This window comes from Amblyomma maculatum, chromosome 1 (assembly GCF_055883805.1).
Source record: "Amblyomma maculatum isolate TAMU_Amacu chromosome 1, ASM5588380v1, whole genome shotgun sequence".
NCBI classification, from domain to species: domain Eukaryota; kingdom Metazoa; phylum Arthropoda; class Arachnida; order Ixodida; family Ixodidae; genus Amblyomma; species Amblyomma maculatum.
Window position 1 is genome coordinate 132063633 of NC_139344.1, and position 20861 is coordinate 132084493.

General features: G+C 47.8%; 1 protein-coding gene across 1 annotated transcript in view; it reads left to right on the top strand.

The window, feature by feature from the left end:
- LOC146203944 (uncharacterized) overlaps positions 1-20861 on the top strand; it is a 105328-nt gene that overhangs the window by 18061 nt on the left and 66406 nt on the right. Inside the window, exons 17-20 of the mRNA XM_084585986.1 lie at positions 577-621; positions 4395-4448; positions 5234-5278; positions 6653-6706. Coding sequence (XP_084442112.1) covers positions 577-621; positions 4395-4448; positions 5234-5278; positions 6653-6706 — 198 coding nt within the window. The remainder of the gene's footprint in view (positions 1-576; positions 622-4394; positions 4449-5233; positions 5279-6652; positions 6707-20861) is intronic.

Here is a 20861-nt window from a genome sequence, read left to right on the forward strand (position 1 = left end):
AGGGCTGGCCTTGTCATCTCGGTGGGGGCGGCTATTTCCAGGCAAGTCTCAAATATTACACTGAGAGCTGCAAGTTTTAAAGAATTCTGCTCGAGCTAGCAGCATTATTATAAAATATGAGACGGCCTTGCAGCGCATTTGAGTTTTAAAATTATTTTGAAAACTGAAACATTGGTCGGTAAAGTAATATAAAGTAAGCTATGTTAGTGAGATACTGTTTAAATAGTGCTCTACTCCATAGGTAATACTTTCACTGTGAACCCGAAACATCACTTTATTTTTGTTGCTTTGGTCAGTACGTGGCCCCTACATCCTAACCAATAAAATGCAGCAGAAAACATTTTAACATACGACGCTTTCTTATTTGGTCGGAGTTGCATACTATGCGATTTTTGCACCGTGCGCCTTGCCCCTGGCTGAGGGATTTGGTATAACGCCTTACAGGGGGTCAATCTCGTAAGGTATGAAATGTATCATATTTGGTCTCTTGTGGTTGTCATTACGTGGCGTTGTTTTAAATGAAAAAAAAAAATTAATGACCTGCTTTTCATCCTTTTATGTCATTTCTTATTTCAGGGCTCCCCAGGTCCTCAGGGTGTACCAGGACCACTAGGGCCTCCGGTACGTTTACTTCTGCCAGAAAAAAAAGTGACATAAATAAAAACAAATGTGTTCTTTACTGCAACTATACGGTATTTAAAGTTGCGTGTCCGTCAAAGATATGTGGTGTGAGCTAAATAGTTGCAGTTTTAGCATGTGTATAAAAGAATTCACAATTGTTAAACTGATTTACACATTAACAAAGTAGCTTGAAAGAAAGCTTAAGGTAGCACAATAGAATGAAGCCCTGCCGTCGTGGGGCAGTAGTTACGGCGCTCGACTATTGTTTCCAAGGATGCGGGATCGAATCCCGACTGCGGCGGCCGCTTTTCGATGGAAGCAAAAAGCAAGGCGCTCGTGTGCTGTGCGATGTCAGGTCAAGTTAAAGAACCCCAGGTGGTCGAAATTTCCGGAGTCCTCCACTATGGCGTTTCTGCTAACCTGATCGCTTTGGGACGTTAAACCCAACAAAACAAACCAAGTAACAGAACGAAGTAAAGGCCTGTGCTAAGTTTTACAATAACAAGTAGCGGGCAGAACCCATTAAGTAGGAAGCCAACGAGGCCGAGTGATGTCATAGCTTAAAGTCCGGCTAAACAGATAGCTTAGCGGGATGTGATAGCAAATACTAATGCCATTTGGCTAAAAGAAGGCTTTAATAATCCAGACATTTGCGTAAAAGCGAAGTACACGTGACACAACTACTTGTAGATTCCAATGTTATTTTGCTGTCAAGTGGAAATTACCGTCGAAATAAGAGGAAATCACTGCTGCACGCGTATCAGAGAGTGCGAAGTCTCACAAACCCTAGACGCAAACACCAGCGCTGAATTCTCGCCTCACATTATGTGCACTCAGGCTGCGTTTCACCGTTGTATTCAGCAGGTTCAGAATGTACAGCAAGCCTTGAATGGCAGTCATGCTGTATTTGCTTGCTAGGTGGCCGGTGTAGCGGAGAATTAAGACTACATGCGCGCAACATTATCTCTCATGGCTCACTAACAGAAAAAGTTTCTCTTAAGGGGGGGGGGGGGGGGGGGTTCATCATACATGAAGCACTTGAGCTGCTAAAACGAAAGGCAGGATTTCTCGTGCATTCGTTTGCCCATTCTCTAAAGCGAAGCTGTGAGGCGGTCTGCGTTTTCATCTTACCGCTATAACAGCCAGCTCTACCGGCCACGGGACCGGCGGGCGGGCTAGTTGCGGTTTCCAACCATGTTTCTGGTTTTTAGAAGCGGTTTTTCTGATTACTCGGAGTGCTTCATTGCGAATGCATCATAAAGTTACGTCACTGCGGTTCATTTTTTTTTCTGCGGGCGCTTTGAATGCGGAAAGTAACGAGGAATTTGATTTGCAATATCCTCAAGAACGCAGGCAGCTTTCTGCGCAGCGAAAGCGCCTGTAGCGCTCTTGAGGAATAATCTATCCATCCTGCTTAGTTTTATATTTATCTTTATTGTCCCCTTATATTTAGAACAATACGAAAAATGCCAAGCAAGTCGGTCTTCGAAAGTGAGGCATTTAATACCAATGGGAAAGAAACGTTATCGGGGTCGGTAGAGAATGAGACAGAGCGACGAAGGGAGGAAATTTTCTTATATGTTCTTTTAGCACATGGTGCAGGAGAGAGACATCAGATGCTGCGATGGAATTGTCAGATGATGACGGATATGATTATGTAAGAGCAGGGTTCTTTCTCCTTTTGAGCAGGAAGAGGAAATGCAGTGTAGGAATTGTATGCGCGTTGCCTTACTGAATAATTGTGAACTTTATATTTGGTTTTGATGACGCATAGCATTGAAAGTCATGCAAGGACAGGACCAGACGTTCTTCGTGCCAAACGTGGGTAACGTTTTCAGTCACGTGTGAAAATGGCTCTGCTTTCCCACAAATGACATTTTGTTTCTATAATTAGGTCATTCTTTTCCTGTTGGTCTTCTTGTTCCTGAATCGCTTTTTTTTTTTTCATTTAGAATATGTCGCGCAGGAAATGAAGCTTCGTTCGAGAACGCCGCCGGCAATGGCGCAAAAGCTTTAAATAGCATCTGCGTCATTGATCCGCTGTAAGTGAATCAGCGCTCTCGAAAATGGCCGGTTGATCGTCAACAACTTTCACACGTTCACCTGCGATAATCAAATGAGCTAGAAATAAAGGCAATCGTTATACTTGACAGCGCGACTGACCAATATGGCCGACCAAGTTGCCGGGTGATTATTTTTTACGTTTACAAATTTCGATTTCAGAACCTGCCAGAGCTGCTTCAATGCGGTCTGTGCAGGCAGATTGTACAGGAAGGTAGACGTTATGTCCATAATAGAGTGTAATTTCTAGACATTTCATTAAATAAAATTACCTAATGAACTGTGTTCTTGATATTGAGGAGCGTTATTATATTGCGAAACTAAAGGCCGCTTACATAGAATGTGCGCCCAATTTATAAATATTCTTAATCGGCAATAGTTCGAAATATCTAACATCAAACAAGCACGTTTTAAGGCTCTTTGAGGGAGCTTTTCGGCATTGCACATTTCTGAAATGTCGTCGCTGCGCATGGTATTGTAGCCAACAATCACGTTAATTTCTTCGACATGATGAAATGCACAAACGGAGATTGTATTTGAGGAGTAAGGAATGCGAGAGACGCCTTTTTATAGATATGCAGTGTTGGAAAACCAGCCAACAATCAATGAAATACGATTTTAACGCTCGATATATCTACCCACAGTGCTCCTTAAGTAAATAAAAAAAAGGGGACCTACTCTTGATGTTAATGGCCCTCAATTACGCAATTATTGCCCCTGAATTTTATAATGTCCTGTAGAAAACTTGATTACTTAATTCTAGCAATTAATCCTACAACCGTTAATTAAGTTATTCCCGTAAATGAGTGCTCCTTGCTGTACGACCACTTGTACAGTCCTCACAGGTGTATCTATCATAGCTTATGAAATACAAGCATGTAAAGAACATTTAAAAAATTCACTCCGTATGTGATCGAGAAGTTGTATATTTAATGCAATGCGAGCTCTACGGCACTGAAAATGTTCTCATTCAACTGCCGGTCCAAAGCGTGCGTGTCATGTTTGGTGCCGCTTATCACAGCGCTCCTGTCGGTGCAAAGCGAAAACTGCCGTATAGCAGTCAACGGCCTGTAGCTGGCAATGCAATTGACATTGGGTCACGTTTCGTAGACAAGAGACGTTACCACAATAGCCAGAATGGTTGTCGAACGTCGTTTAGAGACGAACTCCCAAGGTAGCCGCAGAGCATGGACACTCAAAATGTTTGCAATAAGAAAGTGATCATATTTCTCATTGCAATTGACGTTTTAAATGAAACAAAGCAGCAAATGTTTGTATGACGGAGGAATTAAGAACAGGTAGATTGTAATTATCGGGAAGGGGGGTCTCAACAATCTTTAAAGGCGTGCGATACTGTGTGCGTGCCTACGAGACTTGCATACTTCTTATGCTAGCTTCTTATGCATCAGTGTGGTTGACATTTGTCCTTTTTCGCGTGCATAGAAGCTGCTCCCGTGAGCACACAACTTTGTATTGTGTGCAGTGCCGCTAGCGTCGTTGTAGCATAAACCGATGAATTCTTTAAATAAGAACATCATGCCCAGTTACATAAACATACTTTTGATATTCCCACTTGATGCCAATGTCAATGAGTAATCTATGCAAGTCAGTCATGAGTCGCTATCGGCGAGCTTTAGAAAAAAATTAAAAGAGCGGCAGAATATTTATCATGAATTGGCGGTGTTTAATAAATCTTTTTACGGACTTCCCAGGGACCCAGAGGTAAGCCCGGACTTCCAGGCCTTCCAGGAGCGGACGGAATGCCCGTGAGTAGAAACCCAATAATTATAAGCGAACACTTTTAAGAGTGGAAATTACTTTATTTCCTTCTGAGGCTGCAGTCGCAAAAAAATATTTGCGCATGACGCATGAGGGACATATTATGGGCAAGCAAAATTCGAGAAACGTTACAGTAAAGCACACCTGAGTGCCCAGCTGAAAAAACAAAGTGTATGTGTGTGTGTGTGTGCGTGCGCGTGTGTGTGTGTGTGTGTGTGTGTGTGTGTGTGTGTGTGTGTGTGTGTGTGTGTGTGTGTGTGTGTGTGTGCGTATGTGTGTTGTCCAGAGCTCAGTGTTTTTAAGAGAAATGAACTGCATTATAGTCCTCGCATGTGTATCGTTTTCGTGCTTTTGTTCATGGCCCTTGTTTACTAGGTGTTCAGAAATATGAAAACAATCAGAAGTTCTATCTCTCGTTATGTCTTCGGTGGAAGGCCCCGTCAGTAAAATATAGGGAAACTGTATGATTTTTTTATATCGCATCTTGATGCGGACAACGTGGCAGTAAAAAAAAAAGTCTGCTAATTGAGCATTCTATTAAGTAACTAGCGTGAGGGACATGAACAGGTTTCACATGCTGAGAAGATAAATGGCGGCACCCTCAAAGTACCCTTCGCGCCATTATACTACTCTGAAGGCATATTCTTATAACGACATTTAATAAGCTAAATATTTGAGCGTATATATACTCTAAATAAACGGCGGGAAAAAGGTACGTATTGAACGAGAAGCTGACCTGATAGATTGCGCGTGCATTTGCTCTTCATTCCAGGGGCCGCCCGGAAGTTCCGGCCCACCAGGCAGCAAAGGAGATATGGTACGGTGCATACAATACATGTGCGAAGCGCAGCGTGTATGTTGTACCCCGCAGTGCATGAGCTAGAGGCGGGATACAACTCCCAGAATATTAGAACGAAGGCTGCGCTCTATGGCAGTGGACGAGCGCGGTTTGTATTCCCAGCTGATCATGGTGTAGGAACGTGGTCGTGCTTCGTACTCGCATCGCCTCGGCAACGTACAACAGCAGAGAGAGCAGCTTTTCGCCATGGAGAGAAGGGGTTGCAGCTGAGCAGGGCTGCTTGCGTGGACAGAGTAATCGTGCTGTTAAATAGTTTGAATGATAAATTGTACATCTAGGAGGAAATACGCACCCGAGTGCTCCACTTCATTCCGGAACTGAAGCAGCAGCTGCATATGCGCCCTCTATTTCAACTGGCCATCGAGAGCCTGGAATGAGCGGCTTGTTTTATTGGACACACATGCCCATAGCGTCCATGTGTTTGTCATTATGTAAGTCCTTCAAAACCGATTTAAATGAAAATTAAGAGGCTCATCTCTATCACTTACAGTGTGAACGTAAAGTGCTCTGGAAAACACTCATCCATGACTGCCGCGAACTTTGTTTGCAAGGGACAGATCGGAGCCTGTCAGGCTTATTCCGAGTGCTCGAATGAAACGACCTAACTATAGATTTATAGGCCGAGCCTACTCTCGTACTTACAGTGCAAAAGTGTACCTCCATGTCGGAAAAAAAAATTAAACTTCGTCGCAGTACTAAGCCGATTCAATAGCTTGCTCATTCAATGGATTCAATGGCTTGCACGAGAACTCCAAGTGCGATGATGTTTTTCTTTGAAGCGCAGGCGCAGCTTTGAAATGGAAAGAACTAGAGTAGATTACGCGTCGCGAGTAACTGTTCAAAGTCGACTGGTACGAGCATACAGAGTTTAAGTTTGGGGTACTCTGCGGCCGAATAATCTCCCTATTACTGCGCAGTTGCGTAATTTCAAGGTGCTTTCATTAGTTTCGGCTGCCGCGTTGGAAGACACGGACTTTCTTGCACATTCATGGGCAGTTAGCTCATGTGTCATCCCGCGAAATTTTTCAGCTGAATTTCGAACAAGCGTCATTCTGCTTTGTATACAATAACAACAAAGAAAATCGATGGTTGCAAGCAGTTTCACTAAGCTTGCGTAACGTCAACCGAGCACGTTGTTACGGAAGCTATCATAATAGCAATCTATGCGGAAGCAGCACCTGTCCTAATTGCTATCGTTTCATTTGTTTGCAGTGTCGCTGTGCGTCATAATGAGTTTTAACGGCTTTGATTTTGCTGACACATGCAGCGTCAAAACGCACATCTGCCATCGTCAGCACCTGATTTTCATCCCTGCTGCTGTTCTGTTTTCAGGGGCACGCCGGCCAGCAGGGGCCCACGGGATTTCCGGGACCACGTGGTGTCAAGGTATGGCTTGTTGGACGGCGTGCATTCTCTAATAATGAAGACTACTGCGAAAGGCGAGAGGAACGTCTGATATGCGGTGAGATTAGAGCCTAGTTGTCGTCTCGGCTTGTCATCACGTTCACACGGCTTCAGCAAGTTCTCTTTTAAGGCCGAGATACATGTGACGTTTTTTTTTCTTTTCATGGTGTTCGCGCGTCGAAAAGTGCCGCGCTGACGCGACGCCCAGCTGGACGTACCTGAGCGATCAAGCGGCGAGCGCCGGCCCTTATCCCTCGATGTGAAAGCAAACGCGATGAACGAGTGGAAATAACCGCAGAGCGAGGTCCGTGAGAGCTGCGATGCTGCCCCTTTTGTTAATATCGCCCCGCCGGGGTGGCGCAGTGGTTACGGCGCTCGACTACTGTTCCCAAGGGCGCGGGATCGAATCCCGGCCTCGGCGGCCGCTTTTCGATGGATGCGAAAAGCAAGGCGCCCGTGAGCTGTGCGATGTCAGTGTACGTTAAAGAATCGCAGGTGGTCGAAATTTCCAGAGTCCTCCACTACGGCGGAAATGCCAGCTTTCCGCGCATCCGCACGGTTTCAATGACGCCGCGCTGGCCGCGCCACCCACGCATCAAATATCTGGTAGGCCCAGATTGGCGGCGGCGGGCGTTTGCTCCAATGCAGGGCGTCGGGTGAAACACGCCGGGTTAACGCGGTAAAAGCGCGCGATGTATCCTGGGCCCGCTTGCACAAAACAATCTTAAGACTGTCTTAGCTAAGTCCAGACTTAACTGGAGTCTAAAGAATAGGCCACTAGCATGGCCGCTTAAGACTGGAGTTAAGACTGGGCTTCAGTCCTGACTTGAATAAGTCGCTTGTATGATTACGACTCTAGTGCTGTCTTGGTTAAGACACAAGGACGCCAGGTGTCTAAGTAGAGAAATTAGGGAAATACAGGGATGTGCTGTCACTGTCCCTGCTGTAAGATGTACACATTCCGTCAATTTTGCGTTGTGTAAAATTCTTGTCATTGCTTTTTGCGGCTTAAGATTGTGTTACGAGGAAAAATGCCCCAAGTGGTTGCTGAGGCCGTTCTGGGAAGCCACTCTGGTGAACATGAACCCGAAGCGTTCGACGTTCGGAACACGAGCCGTCTTAAATAAGCGTGGTCTTTCTAAAGACACCATTTAAGTCTGGACTTAGCTCGGACTTTATCGTGCAAGCCGGCCCTGGACTTTAGGCGCAGTCCCCAAATTGCGGTACAATTTTACCAGTTGATGCACTTCCCACAGCAGCATGCGTGCATTGACCTGCGTTTGTGCCACTTGATAGTGGTCGTTTCGTCGGGGTTTAGCAGTCGGTTTGCCATATATTGTGTTCAGGATAATGAAAAGACGACGTTGCAGCGACGACGACTTAATTGTGAAGCTCAACGAGCGTATACGTGCTTACATACGTGTGTTAGTCTTAAGTCCGCGAAGAGTGCCGGGAAAGCGATCGAGAACGGAAACCGAGAACGGAAAAGGGATGGAGGCCAAGAATGCAACTGATCGTGGCGACAAAATCGACCTGTGAGACGCCCAATTGGACAGTCACTTGAGATACGACAACACGGACCGTGAGACGCCCAACTCGGCTGCCCCTTGTGAAACGAAAAGACAGGTCTGTCGCTCCAGACTTGCCAGTAGTTAACACCAATCTGCTTTCATCGAGTAATGCACTCAGCAGGCAAATTAGTGGTTATAAATCTTCTTCTCAAGAAATTTACCCTGTGGAAGCAAGCGTCATTACCATATGTCGGTGTTAACACAGCTTTGTGACATGCCGAAGGAGCAGAAAAGCAGTCCGCGGAGGACATACACCTGACGATCGAGTACTGCGAGCGCAGAAAGAGACATAGTGGAGAATTGATCGTGGAAGGAGAGCACTAAATTGGATGCTGTCACCGCAACGCGTAACAAAACCGGCTTCTCCTGGACCCAGGTAGATCGAGGTTGTCGAACCCAGGTAGAGCTTGTCGAAACGTTGGCTCGACCTGCAAACTGAGGCTTCCCCCTCTACCCTTGTTGAGGCGGCTTCTCCTGGGCGGGTTGTCACATATTATTAAAGTAAAAAAAATAATACTAATGCCATAAATTTTGTAATGCCATAAATTTTGTCGTTTGGCGTAACAACACACTGGGAATACAGCCCTGATGCTTGCGCACGGGCATGCCCATTCACGTATCGCGCATGTGCGTGCACGTTGCTCAGGCTTAGTTCTGCGGTTCACCGCCTTACTCTGCTAATGACCACGGCTCCGTTCGCGCACACCGGATGTGCGCCCCTGCAAGATCTGTCCTCGGGTACGGTTATTATATTACCTGTTATGTAACACACTGGTGAATTATGTGGCACACTTCATGTGCCATGCTGTGCCCCCGTCTGTTATAACTGTATTGTTTGCAGCCCTGCGCAACACGTATTGTGTACGGGATGACCAGAGTTACGGACAACCACATTTCAGCCAAACCTCCGCAGTGCTGCAGCGGTTATAGAAAAGTCTCCTTATCTGTGCACGCAGAGCTTCTAGTTTCGCGTACAGTGTACCGCCCATGCACGTTTAGCTGCTGGTAAAGAGGCAAGAGCGAGAAGCAATACAGCTCTCATAAAACCAGAATCACCTACCGCCCAATACCAGGATCTGCGGATTCTCAAGTGTCATTGTGTGTTTTGACGAAGCAATGCTGATGGCGTACAGCGTGAAAGATTTTGGTAGAAAAAGGGGAAGAATTCTCTGAGATTACACTGGTCAGAGAGGCGAGTGTCAGGGACACCGCAGTCAGAAACACGACGGTGGTGAAAATCACGTTCTTTGACAGACAGAGCAGCTGGAGGGACCACAGTGGCAAACAATACATGCGTGGTACTTAATGACAGTGGATGCTGGCTAAGCGTAGTGAGTACACAAGACTCATTATGCCGATTTAATTTACTATAGGGAACTGTAGGATATATCAGTCATAGTATGCTGTTGTCCTATTTTTAAAGGCACTCCTAGAAATATTGCCGCAAACCCTTCAAATCTTTATTTGTTCTTTTTTCGACAGCTGTCGCCATGCGGCCTTATCACTCGGATTCTGGCATGCGGGTAAAGTTTGTATTCTTTGTTTGTTCAGGCTCGTTGTTGCGAGACGCACCTTTATCAGTTTCTTTGTCGTGCAATATATGCTGTGATGTCTCGAAGGTTACGGCCACTAGCGTATGTTTCAGCAATGGTCTAGGTTTTGCTAGTCACCGTTTGCGGTTTTATCTATAGTTTTATTCAGCCCCTATAAATTGAGCGTTGACGGGTTCGGCAGGCATCTTTGTTGCTATCGATGCCGCCGATTTCTTAATTCTTTTGCGGGTGCAAGTCAGCGCAATAAAGAATTTCTTTAAGCGAAGTTCAAGCCTCCTCATTTGTTGACTACGGCATTGTCACCGCTATGGGACATCTGATGGAGGTGCTGCAAATCGTGTCCCGGCTTACGCCTTCAAGCCAGGACCACAGCCATGTTCCTGTCACCCTGGGCGGCCAGCCAACAGGCCGCCGAACCAGCCGCCGACTTCAAGGTCTCCAAACCGAACATGGTCTTCTGCCGGACCCCGTTCGACTCAGAAAGCGTCAACATAGGCAATGGCCCAGTCTACAGCACCGGTTGTCTTCCTGCAGCCCCGGGAGCCCCCCCCCCCCCTCCCCCATTTTTCAAGGTCTGCCCACTGAAGATGCGGAAGACTGGATGGACCTTTTCTACTGTGCGGCAGAATCAATGGCTGGAACGGCGCTGAGAAACTCAGGCAAGTCTACTTTTCTCTTCAAGGACTTGCTCGAGTCTGGTTCGAAAATCATGAGACCTTTTTGAAGGTTTGGGAGACATTCAAAGCGGAGTTTTTGACGGCCTTGGCAAGTTCTGTCCGAAAAGAAAGAGCCCAGGCCCTCCTTCAATAAAAAATTCAGCTTCCATATTAGCCTTTCCTGGCTTATGTCAGCGTCTCTTCCGCCGTGCCGATCCTGGCATGACAGAGGAGACCAAGGTGAACCGGTTAATTCGTGGTGTGAAATATCAGCTATTTGCAGGTCTTCTTCGCCAGCCGCCAAAGACTGTTGCGGAGTCCTACCAGGAATTAGCAAATATCGAAGACCTTAGAAGCAAGGACGCGACTTTACAACCTGCTCCTTGAAATGCTGTGTGCAAGCCACTACGACACCACACCTAAATGCGGAGACAACCTCCGTGAGATCATCCGTCAAGTTGTTCGGGAAGAAGTGCGCCGACTCTTGCCGTCGCAAGCGCAGCCACAGGCTACGTCGCTCACGGGCGTCATCCGTTAAGAAGGCCTGCAAGTACTGAACGTTCCTCAGGCGACGGCTCCGACAGCTCAAAGGTAAGAAGCAAGAGACATGAATTATGCTGCTGCATAATGTCGTCCTGCGCCCCGACGTGAACTTCCAAGCCCTCGCCGCTATACCGTCCTGTTTCCGAAAGCCGCACTTTGGCTCGAGCCCGCAAAGCGTACCAACGACCTCCAAGCCCCTGGAAACGCGACGCCTGGAGGACGTATAGCAACCGACCACTCTGTTTTCACTGTGGTGAGGCTGGACACATCCTCCGTCATTGTCCGTACAGGCGAATCGGCCTGCGTGGTTTTGCCATCGTCGCCCAACGACCTCATCCTGGATAGCGACCACAGGAAATCAGGAAATCGACGACTTCCTGAAGAGGGGACAGCACGCGTCGCCAAGTCGTTTGTCACTCTCCCCATCACTGTTCAGGTCGCGCTTTGCGTCGCCGGACCAAAACTACGTGCGAGGAAGGCCCGCTAGCCCGCGCAGGGGAAACGAAAGGCAGAAACCTTTGAAGGTGAGGTTGCTCAATGGAAGAAAACCGAAGATCCTCCGCCGACGACGACGAGAGACGACGACACAGCTTTTACAACGACGCGCCCTATGAAGACTACATCGACGATCTCGCGCCCAGGCTCTAAAGTGATACCGCTGCAATGCACAACGACAACAAGCGAGGACAACACGACCAGAGTGCAAGTCGACACCGCCACCCAGCGAAGTGATAACGCTGTGTCCCGGCCGTGACCTTAATAAGCGACGCAGACAAGATCGGACACCAAGGCCTATGTGCAATGCAAGGACGTGAACAAGAGACCCTGAAGTTGCTATCGACGGTCACACAGTCACTGCCCTTGTAGACATCAGAGCTGAGTATTCAGTCATCAGTGGACCGTTTTCCTCCTAGCTCAGGAGAGTAACGACCGTTTGGGATGGCCGGCTGATTCGCACCACTGGTGGTAACCTCAATACTCCCTTTGGACGATGCACTGCAAGATTAACCGTAAACGGGCTACTTACCCCATGAGCTTGGTGGTTCTACAGCCTTGTTCGCGTGATGTGATTTTGGCATATACTTCCTAAATGAACATAGAGCGATCATCGACCTCTGATCCAAGCTGATCAAGCTCTCGGCGGACAATGCCATACCTGCTACGACGACTTTGATGCAACACTTTGCTCTTGACCATGCCGCGCCGATCAAGCGTCGTAGTCTCTGTGGGGAGCGCAGACATCGAAACCGCTGAAGACATCATCGAAGCAAACACCCAGTTGCTCTTGGAATGAGGTCTCGACATGACAAGAGACATCGCGAATTTCTGGATAGGAAAATCTCAGATGCTGGTAACAAACTTATCAGAAGAATACCGACATCTCAACAAGGGCACGTCAATCACGTTTCTCGGCAAATTAGTGGACATACGAGATGTATTTGCTTTCCCCGACAAACCCCTGGAAGATGCACCTGAGCAACTTGGACAGCCTACGTTTGACATCAATCCGGCACTACCCCAGAATAGAAAAAAAAGCAAATTAGCAGTCTTCTTCAAAGCTACAGCAAGTGCTTTCTTGTTAACATCGAAGCTGCGACAAAAAACCACTTGCCAAGCACCGTATTATGGCGTATGAACACGCTCGACCTTCGCGCCAAAGCACCTACCGCGTATTGCCACGAGAACGCCAAGCCATCCTCCGCGAGCAAGTTCAGGACATGCTTCGTGACGACGTCATCCAGCCTTCAAAGAGCCCCTGGGCGGCACCGTCGTTTTGGTGAAGCAGAAAGGCAAGACATTTTGTTTCTGCGTCGATTACCGGCGTCTAAACAGCATAACGAAGAAGAATGTGTACCCGCTCCCGCTCATCCACGACACATTGGACCGGCTTTGTAATGCAAGGTCGACAAGAAAAATGTGCGGTTGATGCGGCGTTTAAATCGGAAGCACCGCAAGTGAAAGCTTTTAAAGAACTTAAGCGTCCCTTACAGTCCCCTCCTGTCCTCAGACACTTTGACGAAAACGCCGAGACAGAAATACATACCGACGCAAGTAGTGTTGGCTTAGGCGCAGTTCTCGTTCAGGAAATTGGCGGACAGGAAAAAGTTACCGCGTGCGCTAGCCATTTCTGTCGAAAGAAGAAGTCAACTATTCCACGACGAAGAAAGAATGTATTGCCATCATTTGGGCCACATCAGAATTTCGCCCCTATTTGTACGGACGACCATTCAGAGTTGTGAGCGATCACCATGCTCTGTGCTGGCTCGCCAACTTAAAAGACCCCTCCGGCCGCGATGCGTGATGGAGCCTGTGCCTTCGAGAATTCGACACCATAGTCGTGTATAAGTCCAGCTGCAAGCGTTCCGCGCAGACTGCTTGTCACGAGATTGATGCGCCGCTGACCGAAGACGACGAAAACGGCTTCTTGGGACCGGCTAGCGCGAGCAGGTTTGCAGAGCAGCAGCACTCGGACCCTGAGTTGAAAGGCCTGGTTGGCAGATTACCTGGAAGGAAAGATCACTTCTCCTCCTCGCTGTGCTCAGGCGTCATTTATTGTCATTCGCCTTAAACAATGATATCGTGAAGAATAATTTCCCAGCTAACAGAACCGCGCAGCTTCTCGTTATGTCCAAATACCTCAGACCGGAGGATCTGCAGGCGCTGCACGATAAGCCGACAGCAGGGCATCTCGGGTTTGCGCGCACGTTGCATCGGATACAGGATAAATATTACTGGCTTCGGTTACCTGCCGACGTTGCTCATTATATAAAAACGTGATGTGTCAGTGACGCAAGACGCAGCCAGTCAGACCGGCTGGCCTACTCAACCCGACACCACCCACGATTATGTCATTTCATCAAATTGGGATGGATTTCTCTGCCCTTTCCCAACTTCATCAGCGGGGAACAAATGAATCAGCGTGGCAACCGATTGCATGATCCACTAAACCGAAGCGAAAGCCCTGCCAAACGGTACCGCAGCAGAAGTTGCTAAGTTTTTCGTCAAATGAATTCTCCTGCGACACGACGCTCCTGAAGTGCTCATCATGGACAGAGGAACTGCATTTACGGTGCAGCTCACGCAGGCTATCTTGCATTACAGCCAAACGAGCCACCGGAGGACAACAGCCTATCATCCCCAGACCAACGTACTTACGGAGCGCCTCAACAAAACGATCGTAGACATGATCGCCATGTAGTACGTCGACGCCGAATACAAGACCTGGGACGCCATCCTGCCGTACGTGATCTTCGTGTCGACGCTCGACGCAATGCGGCTGCACATAACCGACGAGGAGAACCTGCACGTCACCGCCTATCTTCAGCTTGCAGAGGAAGCCCGATGGCTTGCCCGGCTACGCATAAAAGACCAGCAATACAATGACGCGCGACAATTACAACTTGCGACGATCAGACGCAGTTTATAGGCCGGGAGACCGGGTGTGTGTTTGGACGCCGATACGCCGCCGCGGAATGAGTGAAAAGCTCTTGCGGCGGTACTTCGGACCATACAGAATCCTTCAGCGTATCAGAAAGCTCGACTACGAGGTCATCTCCGACGGCACGACCACATCCCAACGGCGCCGGGTGCGCCCAGAACTCGCCCATGTCGTCCGCCTCAAACCGTATTATGCGCAAGTAATGCCGCAAACCATTCAAAACTTTATTTGTTCTTTTTTGGACAGCCGTCGGAATGCGGTATTATCCCTCTGATTCTGGCACGTGGGTAAATTCTGTATTCTTTGTTTGCTCATGCTCATTGTCGTGAGACGCAGCTTTATCAGTTTCTTTGCCACGCAAGATACGCCGAGATGTGTCTCGAAGATTACGGCCACTCGAGTATGTTTCCGCAATGTTCTATGTTGTGCTAGTCACTGCGGCTTTATCTAGATGTTTCTTCGCCCCCTTGAAATTGAGGGTTGACAAGTTGGACTTCAAGCCTTCTCAAGTTCAAGCCTCCTCATCTGTTGACAGCTTTGCCCGCACTACGTGACAATATGGTCTGATCCAAGCTTCCGTCAGATCTGTACAAAAGCCACGGTTGTCAGGTGCACAAACCTGGAAGTCGCATGATTGGTTACGGAGGGATTAGTTTCTTGCTGCATAGATTAAAACAGAACATTCAACGCATTTTACTACTTCACCCTTCCGCACGGCTTCACAGCTACGGCAGATCTAATCCTAGTCGGGTTGAGGTGTTTCTGCTCGTTAAATGGGGCGGCCCGGATAAGCTGTTGAATGCTGGCTGCTGCAGTACAACGTTACAAATATTGTGTATTGCAAAGGGCCATTGAGGAATTAGGGAGAGCGGGCCAAAGTAGACACAAATTTGAAAATTGCTGATTTATTTATTTTTCACAGGTGCAGAAAAACAAATAATGCAGCAATATTTGACACATCTCTAGCCTCCCGCACAGAAAATTTGAAAAGCTGAGCATTAGCGGAAGAGTGCAAAAATTTTAAGATTTCGAAAAATTCAAAATGTTGCATTCTTTCGGGCGACCCATTCTTTCTTGCGGTGTCGTGACCCCTTGGCACTCTTGATCCTTGGCGTAGATTGATTTTTCAGTCATGTTTTGCATACTGCATTAATGCATATCACCCTTTTTTACTGCTTGGGCTGTCCGGTGACATTGAGCTGAACCAAGGTGAACCCTGACTCACCCGCATTGCTTGAATCCTTTCATCACCAATTGCACGCATCGAGCTCACCAAGGTGTTGACACGAAACATTATACAGCCTTCGAGCAGCTCCTGGGCGTCACCTGTCATGCTTGTTAAAAAGAAGGACAAATCTGGAGGTTCTGCGTTGATTACCGACACCTCAACAAAGTTACAAAGAAGGACGTTTACCCACTTCCCAGGATAGATGATGCCCTCGAGCGCTTGCACGGTGCCAGTTATTTCTCTTCGATTGATCTTCTTTCCGGTTATTGGCAGATCGTGGTCGACGAACGAGACAGAAAGAAGACCGCCTTCGTCACTCCCGATGGCCTGTACTAATTCAAGGTGATACCTTTTGGCCTGTGTAATGCGCCCGCTAAATTCGAGCCTATGGTGGACTCTTCTACGCTTTACCCCGCCAGGGTGGCGTAGTGGTTACGGCGCTCGATTACTGTTCCCAAGGACGCGGGATCGAATCCCGGCCTCGCCGGCAGCTTTTCGATGAGGCGATAAGCAAGGCGCCTGTGTGCTGTGCGATATCAGTGCACGTTAAAGAACCCCAAGTGGTCGAAATTTCCGGAGCCCTCCACTACGGCGTCTCTCATAGCCTGAGTTGCTTTGGGACATTAAACCCCACAAGCCAAACCACCATCTTCTAGGCGGTTTCAAATGGATGACGTGCTTATGTTATCTTGATGACGTCATTATCTTTTCTTCGATCTTTGAGAGCCATTTTCACCGCCTTGATGCCATTTTTGGAGTCTTCCGAAGAGCTGGCCTTTAGCTGAATTCAAAGAAGTGTAGTTTCAGCCGACGTGAAATCAAGGTACTCGGACACTTGGTCGACGCCCGCGGCGCTCAACCTGACCCCGACAAAAGTCGTGCAGTAAGTGCGTTGCCTACACCCCGCAGTAACAGTGACGTTCATAGTTTTCGGCGGTTTGTCCCCAACTTTGCGAAGACGGCTCGTCCACTAACACTTGTTTTGAATTCCATTTTTCGGGGGCCAAGAACAATCTCAAGCCTTTTTTGTGCTAATTGCAGCCCTCACCAACCCGCCCGTCCTAGTCCACTTCAACCCTTCAGCACCAACGGAGGTACGCACCGACACCAGTGGCCACGGTATTGGTGCCATTCTCGCCCAACAGCAGACGGGCGGCACTCACGTCATTGCTTATGTCGGTCGCCTCCTTTCAGCGGCTGAGCGGAATTACTCGATCACAGAGCGTGAGTGTTTAGCCCTCGTGTGGACCATTACAAAGTTTCGCCCTTACTCGTTTGGCCGCCTGTTCTCCGTAATCAGCGACCACCACGCCTTATGTTGGCTTTCTACGCTGAAGGAACCTACTGGTCGTCTCGGGCGTTGGGCGCTGCGTCTTCAGGAATACATTTTTTTTTATCGTCCTCAAGTCCAGCCTGCTATACACTGATGCCGATTTGCCGATTGCCTGTCCTGCAACCTGGTAGATCCGTCACCTGAAAGCGAGTGTGACGATGACACCTGTGTATTGTCCATCTCTGACCTTTTAAACATTCGCTATGAGCAGCGCTTAGATTCCAAGCTTTGCGGCATTATCATCCGCCTCAGCACTGATCACCCTGACACTACCCTTGCTTTGTTTGTGCCCCACAACGACACTTTATATCGGCGGAATCTGCGACGAGATGGCGCTTATCTTCTGCTCGTGATCCTCGACCACCTATGTGACACCGTTCTTCAGCAGCTGCACGACGCGCCCAATGCGGGCATTCTTGGCGTATCTCGTACGTACGACAGCGTCCGCTGGCGCTTATTTTGATCAGGCCTCTACCGTTCTCTTCGTCATTACGCGGCTTCTTGTGGCAGGCGTCCGCGACGGAAGTCTTTGGTTGTGCCTGCTGGATCCCTACAGCCGATCGGCATCCCAATAGACCCAATTTACCGAGTTGACGTTGATCTCCTCGGGCCTTTCCCTCTGTCTGCTTCGGGGAATAAATGGATTGCGGTGGCTACGGACTATAATACGCGCTACGGCGTTACATGAGCGATACCCACCAGCTGTGCAACCGACGTGGCTGCGTGTCTCCTCCACGACGTTATCCTGCTCCACGGTGCTCCACACCAGCTGCTCACTGACCGTGACCGTTGCTTTCTTGCTCGAGTAGTCGAAGAAATTCTGTGTTGCTGCTTCATTAAACACTACTTCACCACCGCTTACCATCCACAAACAAACGGCCTCACCGAACGCCTCAATCGCACACTCACGGACATGCAGTCAATGAATGTATCGGCTGATCACCGTGACTGGGATATTACTTTACCGTTTGTTGCCTTTGCGTATAATTCCTCCCGTCACGATACAATGGGCTTCTCGCCCTTCTATCTTCTGTTCGGCCGTGACCCCTCGCTTCCGTTTGACAGCGTACTGCCTCCCACCGCTAATGAAAGTTCCTATATTCGTGACGCCATATCCAGAGCTACGCCGCCCGTGTTATTGCTCGCCGCTGACTGGCTCCCTTCCAAAACTCTCAAAAACGGCGCCATGATTCTCATCGTCGGGATATCTACTACTTTCCGGACTCTCGTCTTGCTATGGACTCCCGCTCGTAGAGTTGGGCTCTGTGAGAAGCTCTTGCCGCGCAACACAGGCCCCTACCCGTCTCTTACGGCTAGTCACTTCCGTTACATACGAGATCACCCCTGTGCACCTACAGCGACAGTTCGATATGCCACGTACCAAAATCGTTCACGTCGCTCGCATGAAGCCGTACCACTCCAGCTGTAGTTCCCCGACGTAGAGCGCACTGGGACGGTGCTTTTCGAGGCGGGGTAATGTTACGTATATGCCACTGAAGAGGACGACGATGGACAGCAGAGTGAGGGACGACGGAGCTGAAGCAACGGCTGGTGCTACCCAATTCTTGGCCGATCCCCCTCTGTGGGTATGTGCCATATGTTATTTGGCCAACAACAACAACACTTACGTCTGTCATCAGCTGTTGTGGCTTCCTGAACTAGCCTTCTGCCACGTATCAATATATTGTCTGAAGTTTCGGTAATCCGAGCCGCTCAAAAAAGCATCGAAAATATGATTAGTAGTCTTTCAAATCGTGTTGATGCGCTTGAAAATATCATGGATACTTACCAATCCGAGGAAAACAGTTCTAGCTCGGCCACTAAGCTTACCATCGAGAAGTTATCTTTAGGTATCAAGGCCCTTACGAGAAAATGTGACGACTCTGAGAATCGTCTTCGTCGCACAAACCTGCTTTTCCTTGGTATCAGGTATGTAAAGGGCGAAACTTGGGCGGAGACGGAGGCAAATGTTATCATATTCTGCTCTGAGAAGCTTAGTTTAAACATCGATAGCTCTGACATTAGGCGTGCCCATAGACTGGGTCGCTTCCAAGAATAAAAGAATCGGCTCGTTGTGGTTAAGCTAGCCAATGACAAAACGAAGTGTAGTATCCTCTCTGCTGGGCTCAAGTTGAAAGATCTGCCATATTCAGTACGCGAAGATTACTCGGCGCGTGTTCGATTTGCCCGTGGAAAACTATTCGAATATGGGCAGCAGAGCTCTTCTAATTTCAAAATGCGCTTTGACAAGCTTATCATGGTGTACATTTATAACGATGACTCCGACTCCGTGCAGGAAATAAAAACATAGCAGTCATCGCGATAACACTGGCACCCGGTCTTGCCGCCATATTAGCCTGTTCAAGCTTCCATCAGTGCGCCTGCGTATCGAACCATGTCTGTCGTGCTCGCAAACGTTCTTAGTTTCATACCAAAAAAGGAAACTGTGAAAACTATCTTAAAAAACAATCAAATCGATATTGCGGTATTCACCGAAACATAGTTGACTTCGGGCCTCAGTAATGATGAAGAGCTTGACGACATGTCATCTTTCACCGTTCATAGGCTTGATAGGGCTGGTCGTAGGGGCGGTACTCAAACTCGGTTACACCTTCCTTCACTATTGATGTTGCATGTCGCCATGAAATTTTCTGCGTAAACTTTTAGCCTCCCCGAAGCACAAATATGCTGATTGCCTGTTATTGCCCACCGGATTGTGATACCTCTTTTACTAACGATCTGCACTCGCTCCTTCTTGATTTGAGTTTTCGCTTTCCTAACGCCAATTACATTCTTTGTGGCGATTTTAACTTTCCCGTAATTGATTGGATAAGCTTATCTGCATCCTCCCGCCATTCCAAAGATTCGATTGATCTCGTTCTTATGTTTAACCTTGCCCAAACTGTAAGCATACGAACTCGCAATAATAATAATACACTGGATCTAGTCTTTTCCACCGATCCCGATCCGATACGGTCAATTCAATGTGTCAGTGGTGTGAGCGATCACAAAATGCTACTATACAACGTATCCTTCCCCGCATCTATCAGAAAGAAATCCATAAAACATATACGGGGCTGCAGGCGAGCAGACGTGCCTGGTATATACAAAGAGTTAGTCATATTTTACCATTCCTTTCGTGAAACTGCTTCTCTAAAATCTGTGAACGAAAACTAGCTTTTATATAAGCAGAAACTCTTATCACTGATTCATAAGTAGGTCCCTCTCGTTTCTATTCGTGGTAATACAGGAAACCTGTGGTATTCGAATGCTTGGAGGAAACTATACCGAAAGAAAAAAAAAACTATTTTTTCGTGCAACGAAGGCATCGCATTCTGAACTTAAATGGGAAAAATATTTTACTTGCCTGAAGGAATATACACAGCTTTTGAGACGATCAAAGAAAAAAAAAAGAAAGATGGCTTAGCTCTGCTATGCCTGGATATCTGTAGCGAAAAGCAGGGACTACCTCGGGATGAGAAGAAGCTAATTTCTCCAGACTTCTGCGCCACTCGCCAGCAGCTAAACTCTCCTTGGCTTCCATCTCGAGCGCGTCTTAGTTCACGGGCGTTCTATAACTCGTTTACGGATGGATGGATGGATGGAATATAGGAGCGTCCCCTTTGAAACGGGGTGGTAGCAGTAGCTATCATGCTCATTTTTCTCCATATATCTTAATTATTGATTTAGAATGGTTAACTAAACCATCATTCTATTTATTAAATTTTGCTCCTACATTACTAACATTATGTCACTTCTCTGCTTTTAAGCCACCAATCTTCCAGCCGTTTTTTGCTGGTTTCCACCGCCGGTT